An 11265-nucleotide genomic window follows, 5' to 3' on the forward strand; every position below is an offset into this window, starting at 1 on the left:
AAAACTCCAGCACTTTGAATTGATCACTGTTTAGCTGGGGAGAAAAAGTCAGAAGATATTGTGTACCACAAAAATCAAGGTCGTAACATCTAGAGTAGATAGGATGGACTTAGCTCATGGAAAATCTGTGGCCTAGTGTTCAATTTAATTTTAATTTGTGATAGGTGATTTTCTTTATGTTACAGTAACATAAGAGGTGTGATAATGAGTAGACTGCAAAGGGGTCTGGACAGGCGGGATTGATGGGCCAAGATCAATGATATGAGGTTCAACAAGGTGAAATGCTGAGTCTTGCACTTGGGTCACAACAACCCCATGCAGCACTACAGGCTTGGGGCAGAGTGGCTGGGAACCTGCCCAGTGGAAAAGGATCTGGGGATGCTGGTCAACAGCTTGCTGAACATGAGCCAGCAGTATGCCCAGGTGGCCAAGAAGGCCAATGGCATCCTGGCCTGTATCGGGAATAGTGTGGCCAGCAGGACCAGGGCATCACATCCCTGTACTCAGCACTGTTAAGGCTGCACCTTGAGTACCATGTCTAATTTTGAGCCCCTCATTACAAGAAAGGCACTGAGGTGCTAGACTCTGTCCAGAGAAGGGCCACAAAGCTGGTGAAGGGTCTGGAGCACAAGTCTTATTAGGAGTGGCTGAGGGAACTGGGGTTGTTGAGTCTGGAGAAGAGAAGGCTCACAGTAGACCTTATCACTCTCTACAACTACCTGAAAGGAGGTTGTTGTGAGATGGGCTTCAGTCCCTTCTCCTAAGTAACAAGTGACAGGATAAGAGGAAAAGACCTTAAGTTGCACCAGGGGAGGTTTGGGTTGGACATCAGGAAGAACTTCTTCACTGAAAGGGTGGTCAAGCATTGGAACAGACTGCCCAGGGAGGTGGTAAAGTCACTATCCCTGGAAGTGTCCAAGAAATGACTGGACTTGGCACTTAGTCATATGGTTTAATTGATGTGGTGGTATTTGGACAAATGTTGGACTTGATGAGCTTGGATGTCTTTTCCAGCCTTAATAATTCTATGATTCTAAGTAGTAGAAAGACATTCAGCAGGGAAAAAGTAGCTGTTCAAAGATAGGAAGAAGTGAGATAGGTAAAACACTACCATAATTTGGAGGGAGGAGAGAGTTTTCAGAAGGTAATTTTAATAGATTCAGTACATTCAGAGAAAATCTGACAAACTACTTGGTTCATTAATAGGAGGACTATATTCTTAATTTCTGTGTTGATGTATTGCTTTTCTCACTTAACATTTCTCCTTTAGGTTTTGAAGCCAAGTGTTCATGATATGATCCAGCTGACTCACAGGAATCAACAACCCTCTTGTGAATAATGGTTAAAAACGGATCCCACCTGGATGCTTTGACGCTGGCAATGCTCCAGAATAAAACTGTCTCCATCACCCTCCCAGTTGTGTATACAGTGGTGGCTCTGATCAGCATCCCTGGCAACTTGTTCTCCCTTTGGGTGCTCTGCTGGCACATCAAACCCAAAACACCTTCTGTTATCTTCATGATCAACCTAAGCATCACGGATCTCATGCTGGCCAGCTGCTTTCCCTTCCAGATTTCTTATCACTTCCAAAGCAATCACTGGAGCTTTGGCAAGACTCTTTGCAGCCTTGTGACTGTGATGTTCTACTCCAACATGTATTCTTCCATACTGACCATGACCTTTATCAGCATTGAGCGGTACATGGGTGTGGTATACCCCATGAAGTTGATCAAGTGGAGAAGAAAAAGATATGCCTTTGCTGCCTGTCTAGCTATGTGGATTTTCTTGCTACTAGCCTTGTACCCATTAGAAAGCACAGATCTGACCTATGAAGTGAAAGAATTGGGGATTATAACCTGTTTTGATGTCCTAAAATGGGATATGCTGCCCAACTTTGTAGCCTGGGTAGTCTTTCTCCTCACCTTATTTGTTGTGCTCTTCCTGATCCCTTTTGTTGTAACAGTTGGATGCTACATTGGCATCATTCGGAAGCTAATTCAGACATCGAACAGATATGGTAATAGGCAGAAGACTAGATCCATCTACCTGGCGACAATTGTCCTTCTGGTGTTCATCACTTGCTTTGCCCCCAACAACTTTATCCTACTTGCACATATGATCATCCGCCTATTTTATAAGAGCAGTTTGTACCCTGCCTACAAGCTCACCTTGTGCCTCAGTTGCTTCAACAACTGCATAGATCCCTTCATTTATTATTTTGCATCCAAAGAATTTTACCAGAAATTCATGCAATTGTTTCGCCCAAAGGTACTGCTCAGCGACAGCTTAGAAAACAGAAGGGAAAGTTTATTCTCTGGCAGGACCATGTCAGCCAGATCAATGTCAAGTGGACCTATGGATGGGTTAGAGGGAGTAAAAGTCTATTTGCAAAGGCAGGAAAGTGTTTTTTAGCTTTAGACATCCCCAGAAGAAAGACACGTGAGATTCACAAGTAAACAAAGAAGATATTTCCTTTTGAATGGCTACTCTCAAAATACCTGGCTTTTGTGACAGAACTCAACCTGTACTTATATTGCACATTCTACTCCAGTATTTTCTGGTAAGAAATGGAAGCCTTAAAGGAACTGAGTTTATTCAAGAAGGCACTGAAGCAAACCCAACATTAATAATTAGGGGTTGGCTTGGAAGTAGCCCTACCACATGAGACCAAAGGGATAAGTTTAGGACAAAAGTTATTTTCAGGTTGTACAATAGGGTTTAACCAAAGACTTGTGATTCTCAGTGAATGTGAACTATTACTGTACATGAATTACAGCATACACTGAGCTGGGTTTGGGGCAAAGGGGTTGTTTTTCTAAGCAACATGCTTGACTTTGGGTTGTTGGGGGTTTTTTGGTTTGTTTTGGTTTTTGGTTTTTTTTATGTATTCCTTTCTCTCTTGTTGTATTTCTATAAAAGAATGAATAAAAGTAGCATGTCATTTTACCATTAATTCATAATGCATAGCCACTGTGAATTCACAACAGTCACCCAACAGTTTATCAGAACCAAACCAAACTGACATTTGAAAAGGTTAGGTTGACTCACACAATTTATTTCAATTTTATACAGCAAAATATCTCTTGCAATGAAAGAAAAGCTAGAACTAACAATGTTTGCAACTACTTCAGCTGCTGAGTGGATTATATTTTAATTTCTTGAAGTTATTAATTTCTCAGGACTGTGGGGAGCAGTTTTTTTTTAAAAAACAAACAGATTTTCTCACATTAACATGTACTCTAAGCTATATGTAGAAGAGCCATCCCTCTTAGCAGAGAATTTAGCTTTTTATAATGCATGGGCAATGAATTTATCTTCCTTATAGTGATGGTGTGGATTGTTAACCAGATTTTCAGATGGAAAAATGAGAAATCAACCAGAGACTGGAGAGTGATTTTGTACCAGCAGAAATCAACTGAAACCCCATCCCTATGGCCAGATGTCCGAAACAGATGTCTTTCAGGCAGGAAAACAGAAAGAAGAAGAGAAAAAGGAAAGTAAGGCATGAGAACGGGAGCTGTACCACATACTCTGATAATAGGTTATGGCAGGTGGATTGTGCAGTCCTGTGTTTGGAATGCTTCTCTGAAATATCCTTCTCCAGCTTGTTTGCATATACCATGACATGTTTTTCTTTTAGTTTTTCTCACATTTCAACAACTGCTTGCGTGCTTTGAAAGACAACTGCAGACCATACACTGGGGAAAGACAAAGTTTTTCCTGCAGTATTTACAGCTTTTTACCTACCTCTGGCCCTCATTGATAGTGGAGACCCAAAATATATCTGAAAGTGCTGGACAAGTTTCCCCTCATGAGTGAGACAAAGCTATACAGTATCCTTTTGCTGCACTGCAACACCCAAGGTGCTTAAAATTTGTCATTTTTCTTTGAGTATAACATAATTAAAACGCAATTTTCCACCACTGATCACCATGAATGTGTTCATGACAGATGTTGGAAAACTACAAAATGCACCGTGACATATTTGTATGTCCTACCTTCTGCTAAAGTATCATCAGTTTTTGGAGAAGAATAAACATGAGTGGACCTAACATTACTTTACCTGTCTTAGTAAAGCCAATGGGAACATTCAATGTTTTGTGGCATTTCAAGTGATAGTTTTAATTATCTTCACATTTTCGGCCTACAAGGCCAGCCTCAGTGATATGTAAGCTGCCTAAACCTTCCATCAATTTGCCTGGAAGATACCCTTCACCATCCACTTTCACAGAATTCCAGCCTTCTCACTGCCAAAATTGTTTAATTGTTTTCAGCATTTTTGCTGCAGCAGAAACTTTCTTGGAGGTTATACTGAAATCTCTCTCCCTTTTTTTTTTTTAGCATGCAAATATTTTTACAATGAAAACCACTGCTTCTCCTACCTCTAATGCAGACTCTGTTTTATCTTGAACCTGATCTGTGAGTGTATAGTCCCTCCTAAAATGTTCTTCAATGTGCCTGAACTGTAACTGACACCAAACAGAGCCAAAAGGGGGAAACCTTGCACTTTGGACCTCAATTGTTATATTTTGAAAAATACTGAATTGCTCCTTTCGCAAGAGAAAATAGATGGTCACAACTAACTGAAAATATTCTTCTCTCCATCCTCACACAGCTCAACATAGCCCTTCATCTCTCTTCTGACAATGTTTACAAAGAAATAGGGAGGATGCCTCAGGTACAGATTCGGGTACATCTTCATGCCATTTTACCAAGTAGCCTCTAGGTAGCTCAAATTAGGCAAAATTCCCATTTGGGTCAGTGGGACTGTTCCTTGAGAAAGGAATATAAAAATGAACTAACAAAAGCAATCTTTTGAGTCTGATGGTGTATACTGTGAAGGCTTTGAGGGTTTTTATTAGAGAGGAAGAGAATAAATTATTTTTAAAAGTGGCCCAATATACTGTTCTTTGGTCCAGGAAACACATTCTTCTGGGGCATCATAAGAATAATGACTTCTACCTTCCTTGGACAGTGGGTGTGAGTTGACATTCACACACACACACACATAGATATATACATATATATACATACACATAAATGTAGATTGCAATTTGTAAGGTTATTGAGAATTCATGTCCATGTTAGCTTCACTTTGGAGAATATGGGCTCTGGGCAACATGCTTACTTGCTTGCCTCTGTAGTTAATGCAATTTTACTGAGAAGACAAGAATGCTTCTGTTTGTTTTGGAGGTTGGAGGGGTTTTTGTGTTTTGGGTTTTTTTTAATTGTCTAGAATGTGCTTGAACTTTTGTGTACATATAATAATAATAATAATAATAATAATAATAATAATAATAAATAAAAAGGATGTGATTTAAGATTCATTCCCTTGTTTTCACCTGCCATGTGTGAAAAACTTCCAAACATAGAAAAGGGTAGAGAACCCAAGCCATGGAATAAAATTATTCTGTTTCACATTGTTATTGTGCTTTTTTTAGATTTCTATATTGTTTTAAGACTGTTATTTTTCCCATGCATTTTGAAGATTGATTTTTTCTTTGCATATGTGTTCATTTTTTCTTTTTTTTTTTAATATATATCTTAAAACTTGATATTGTCATAGACCCTTCACACAAATTTTAAATGTATCAATACTTCAATGAGATGTTGGCTAACTTAAATCCTTCTCTGTGCCCAAGAGGTGCACCAAAACCATATATTTTTAAATTTCAATGCATTTCTGAAGTGGCCTGGCAGTCAGAGCCCGTCACACCCCTGGCCCAGAGCAGGGCACTGGGGGAAACTGAGCAGGGACAGTCAGGGTTGGTAATCCTAGAATCATAGAATATCTCAATTTGGAAGGGACTCATGAGATTCAATGAGTCCAACTTCTGGCCCTGTATAGGACAGCGCCTGGAATCACATCCTGTACCTGAGAGCGTTGTCCAAATGCTTACTGAACTCTGTCAGGCTTGGTGCTGTGACCACTTCCCTGGGGAACTTGTTCCAGTACCTAACGACACACTGGGTGAAGAACCTTTTCCTAATATCTAACCTAAATCTCCTCTGACACAGCTTCAGGACAGTCCCTCAGATCCAATCACTGATCACTAGAGAGAAGAGATCAGTGTCTGCCCCCCTGTTTACCCTTGGTGAGACTGCAGTGAGGTTTCCCTCAGTCTCCTCCAGGCTGAACAGACCAAGTGACCTCAGTCGCTCCCCATACAGCTTCCCCTCAAGGCCCTTCACCATCTTCATTGCCATCCTTTGGATGGTCTCTAATAGCTTAATATCTTTCTTAAATTGTGGTGCCCAAAACTGCACATCATATTCAATATTGTCATAGGTAGGATCTACAAGGACTGGAAAAGATCAAGATAAGGGCGTATGGGACGATCTAAGAAAGTAATATAAAATCTTACAAGTTAAATAGTTTAAGACTGTTCACCTCAGAAAAGAGACAATGTAAGGTAGGTAGGATAAAGGTCTACAAAATCCTCAATGAAGTGGAAAAGCTGATTTGGATGAGTTTCACTGTCTTTGCCCAAGCAGTAACTTGGTAATAACATATTAACTCATGAGATCCAGTCTTTTTGCAAGTCTTCTAATATTTTTCCTTAAAGTCTAAGCAGCTGGAATATGTTATCAAACAAGAAGACTCTCAAGCCTCTTTAATTATAAAACAAGAAGTTCAGAGCTGCCAGACAGAATACCTTTCTAACTTTTAGCATAAATACCTCAACTCCCTTCTTGACTGTCTTAGCTCATGATGATGTACTGCAGTCAGTCTTTTTCTTTTCCTTCTGCAGAAATTTTCAGCACACAGACACTGATGGTTCTCTTTCCCTGGTTTCTGGCATTCCACAGTTACTCATATACAGAAAGTCAAGTGCACATGGTGTCCTGCTGTGAGCTACCAAGGCTAATTGTCCTTTGAAGCTTTTCCCATTATGTTCCAAAACCTTAACTTGCTGTTGTTGGATATGGTGAAGTACCATAAAAATGGAGAAGTGTTTTGTTGAGTCCCTTAAATCTGTAGAGGTGTAAAGGTTTTGCTCCTCTGTTGTATACCTGAGCAGCTTTGTCAAAGGAGAAAGGACAACAGACTTAAGGGAGGTATAAGCAGATTTAAGCAAGAGATGGGAGAGGGGTTGCAGAAATAACATCTATGGTAGCTGGACAGAGAAATACTGTGACTGGCAGTCTGCAAAGAGACACAGAAAGTTAGTCTCTGCATTAGTCTCCCTGCAGTTAGAGAATGTCTGTAAATACTTTTCTTCATAGACAGCCAGTTTCATTGCAGAAACATGGAGCCTTTTCAACATAAAAGCTGGAGGTGCAGCAAATCTCCAGATCTCTGCTGTAAGGAAAGGAATCTGATTAACAGACATATAAACCACTACCTAGATACAGAGCAAACATCTCATAGAAAGACTCATATCTCTGGAAATGTGAGCTTGCCATGCACAAAAGGTGCAACTTATCTGATCAAAATAGATAACATATGTTGCCCGAAGCATCTTATTGCTCGGCAACATTCATGTTGACTTCATCCTCTGTTCCCTAAATTTACGTGATATCTGCTTTGATTATTGGTTGCATGCAGACATCCAGGTGTCGGTAGATCTCTGTGCCATGGACCCACACCACAAAGGCAATGTTGGTATCCCAGGACTGTTATCACTTTCTTCTTGACAGCTGAATTGTATTTTGCCATCTTCATGCTTGCAACAGCAGGTTGTTTATCTGATGTAGGCTCATGACCTGGGAAATAATATTCCTGGGGACCTCAGCAAACATTTGAATAGGTTGCAGGTCTTTCTCACTTCCCCAGATTCATATAGGTTCAGAAAATAAAGGATAATATATAAGTTAAATGACTGGAAGCCTCTTCCCCTCAATTACCTCTAAAAAGTGTCTGTTCACCTTATCAATTAGAAGCTCTATACAGAGCGCAATGGTTTTTTCTCCCTCAAAAAGTTTCAGCACTGCAACACTGATGGTTTGGTTTCCCCAGTTCGTCATTATTGTCAACAGGCTGATATTTTTCTCTTCCCCATTTCACCTTGCATTCCATAGTAAATGCAGAATGCATCAGTATTGCACCCTATTTGCATGGGGTAATGCAAACTGCTCTGTACACTTACACACAAAATGTCCATATGTTTGAGCGTTTTTAATGAGGCAATTGTTCCCACATATTGCTGCTAAAACTAAACCTTTAAACAAGTACAAAAATAAGATACAATACAGAATATAATTTTTCTTAAATTGATAAATCTTATCAGACTGAGAGGACAGAAGACAAAAATAAAGACTTTATTCTGACACTATCTAAGTTTTTATTTCCACATCCAATAAAGTTATTTGGGTCATAGGGTAGAATTATTCCTGTTCTTAAAACCATGAAAATTTGCAGTGGCCTTAACCTCTGTGGTAAACATATATTATCACCTATTAGCAGGCTTATGATGTCTCTTTTTAGCTCCAATATCAGTGTATCTCTTTCAAGATATTGCTATACCTATTGTCATTAATATCAGCTCTGATTGTCCCTAAATCATAGAATCATAGAATCAACTGGGTTGGAAAAGACCTCCGAAATCATCAAGTCCAACCCTTGGTCCAACACCGTTGCGGTTACTAGACCATGGCACTAAGTGCCACATCCAGTCTCATCTTAAAAACCTCCAGGGACGGAGAATCCACCACTTCCCTGGGCAGCCCATTCCAATGCCTGATTACTCTCTCTGTAAAAAATTTCTTTCTAATATCTAACCTAAACCTCCCCTAGCAGAGATTAAGACCGTGCCCCCTTGTCCTAATGCTGGTTGCCTGGGAGAAAAGACCACCTTTCAGGTAGTTGTAGAGAGTGATGAGGTCTCCCCGAGCCTCCTCTTCTCCAGGCTGAACAACCCCAGCTCCCTCAGCCTCTCCTCATAGGACTTGTGCTTCAGTCCCTTCACCAGCCTCGTTGCTCTTCTCTGGACCTGCTCCAGCACCTCAATATCCTTCCTGAACTGAGGGGCCCAGAACTGGACACAGTACTCCAGGTGTGGCCTCACCAGCGCTGAATACAGGGGAAGAATCACTTCCCTGGACATGTTGGCCACGCTGTTCCTGATCCAGGCCAGGATGCCATTGGCCTTCTTGGCCACCTGGGCACACTGCTGGCTCATGTTCAGCTTCCTGTCAATCCAAACTCCCAGGTCCCTTTCTGCCCCTCCAGCCACTCTGTCTCCAGCCTATGGCGCTGGATGGGGTTGTTGTGGCCAAAGTGCAGGACCCGGCACATACATGTACATACAGCCACGGACAGACAGTTATATGATGTAATTTTTATAATTAAAACTAGGAATTTGAGCGTTTGTGGTATGTGGCCTTTAGTTCTTAAAAGTTACATCTTTTTAGAGCTGCTTGAAACTTAGTGATCAAATACGTAGGAAAATGACGGTATGCACTGCCCTCTGGTGGAGATTTAGATAATAAACATAAGAGCTCCACAAATGTTCTCAGCCTTGGAGCCTCGGAAGTTATTTTCCAGAAGAGCTGGGATTCCAGTTGAGACAATAAATATTTTCTTTTCTGCATCTTATTTTCATTTTCCCTAGCTTTATACTGTTATCTTTTCAGTTATCGTTATACTGGATAAGCAGAAGGAAGAATTGTTTTTCACACTTAGGCAACTATATATTTGCATCTTACATCATATATCTGTACACACATTTTTTATAAACACACACACATATATAGCATATGCATGCTATATAATATATACATTATGTACATGCACACTTTCCCCAAAAATATTTAATGAACTTTTTAATATGTTTTTTAAATATAAACAATTCACCAACAGTGGTCTTTATAGTCTGCTATGCTATTTCTTTTTGTCTAGAGATTATGTGAGTGTTAATGGGAGAGAGACCAGGGTAATGCCACGGTTAGAGGTGAAACTGCCTGCAGAGCACAAATCAGCCATGTGACTTATTAAGAGAAGTTCATAGATTCAGTATAATCCACTGCCTCTCAAACACACAAACACACAGATATCTAGAGATGTCAGCAAACACTTACCCTCCTGTCCCACTGATTACAGGCTTATTAGCCACTGCCCAATCTTCCCCTCTGAGGCTGCTCGTTGGCCCTGCACTAACAGCACAGAGAAGGCAAGCTGCAGATCAGAAGTTGCTCTCAGCAGCAGACATTGGCTGTGGCAGCAGCTTGGAAAGCCAGCACTGGAAGCATATATAATGTATGTAATGCTGCTGCTATGTCATGTAAATTGGGATGTGCTTGCAGCACAACATTTTATCCTGGGAGAGGCTATAGCACACATTTGATATCAGGTGGAAACTGGCAGGAAGGAAGCGTTCTTTTTTTTTTCTTCAACCCTACATTGCTGCTGTGGACCTGGCAGCTCGTCCTCTTGGGCAACAACCCTGTCCTTCTGTGCTCCTCTCGCTAGGATCTAGTTGTCTTCACACTGAGATTTTTTCAAGGCTCTAGGTTTCTCCACTTTGCAACACCTTTCCTGTGGCAGAGGCCACAGAACTGGGCAGATACATTTTCATTGGCAGAAAAAGGCTCCTTGAAAGACGTAAGTCTGAGCTCTTTGAATTAATGAGGCTATCCTAGAAAAGCCAAGCTGCCCTGTGAAAGGTGAAATGCTCATTCCCTTCATAGCAACTTTATAGCTAAGTCCCTAGGATTCACTAACTTCTTCAAAATGGACAGGCACTGTTCCCCAAACAAATTGATCCTGTGCTTGCACAGGTGGCTCAGAGAAATAATACACCCCGGTTGAAATACATACACTCATTGCAATACATATAAAGGTAGGGATAAGTATTTGATGATCATAGTGTTCTTTACATGCTTGAAGGTGTTACTGTGATGGCCACAGAGTAAATGCACAGGCAGAAACGCAGAGAAGTCCAGAACAAAAATATTGAGGAGAGGTCTCTGCAGTTCAGAGCTCTAACTGTTATTTTGCTTTTGTTCAAAATACCTTGGATATTTGAAAAAGTCAACAATTTCATAACCAACCTTGGACAAGCTAACCTTTGACTAGCACAGTCAGCTACAACAGAAACTTCTCTGATAACTGCTGGTGTCATTGATCTTCACCTCGGTCATCTCACTGCAGCCTCACACTTGCTATGTCTGACTCTTGCAAGGCTGCTATGGAGCAGTTAGTAAACACTGCTTTTCAAACCTCTCCCATCTGAGGCAGTTTATGTGATGTGGTTTAGCTTTTCACAGAAGGTTGTTTGGTTTGACATTTAGACCAGCATAAATAAGATATAAATAACGTAAATG

The 11265-nt window shown here is 40.7% G+C and overlaps 1 protein-coding gene across 1 annotated transcript in view; it reads left to right on the forward strand.

Annotated features, from left to right (window-relative positions):
* The window catches only part of P2RY8 (P2Y receptor family member 8), a 30191-nt gene extending 27323 nt beyond the window's left edge, over positions 1-2868 (forward strand). Inside the window, exon 3 of the mRNA XM_027674791.1 lies at positions 1271-2868. Within this exon, the coding sequence (XP_027530592.1) occupies positions 1339-2412 (1074 nt within the window). The 5' untranslated portion in view covers positions 1271-1338 and the 3' untranslated portion in view covers positions 2413-2868. The remainder of the gene's footprint in view (positions 1-1270) is intronic.
* Positions 2869-11265: the final 8397 nt, after the last annotated feature.

This window comes from Neopelma chrysocephalum, unplaced genomic scaffold (assembly GCF_003984885.1).
Source record: "Neopelma chrysocephalum unplaced genomic scaffold, ASM398488v2 Primary Assembly neopelma1_25, whole genome shotgun sequence".
Classification (NCBI taxonomy): domain Eukaryota; kingdom Metazoa; phylum Chordata; class Aves; order Passeriformes; family Pipridae; genus Neopelma; species Neopelma chrysocephalum.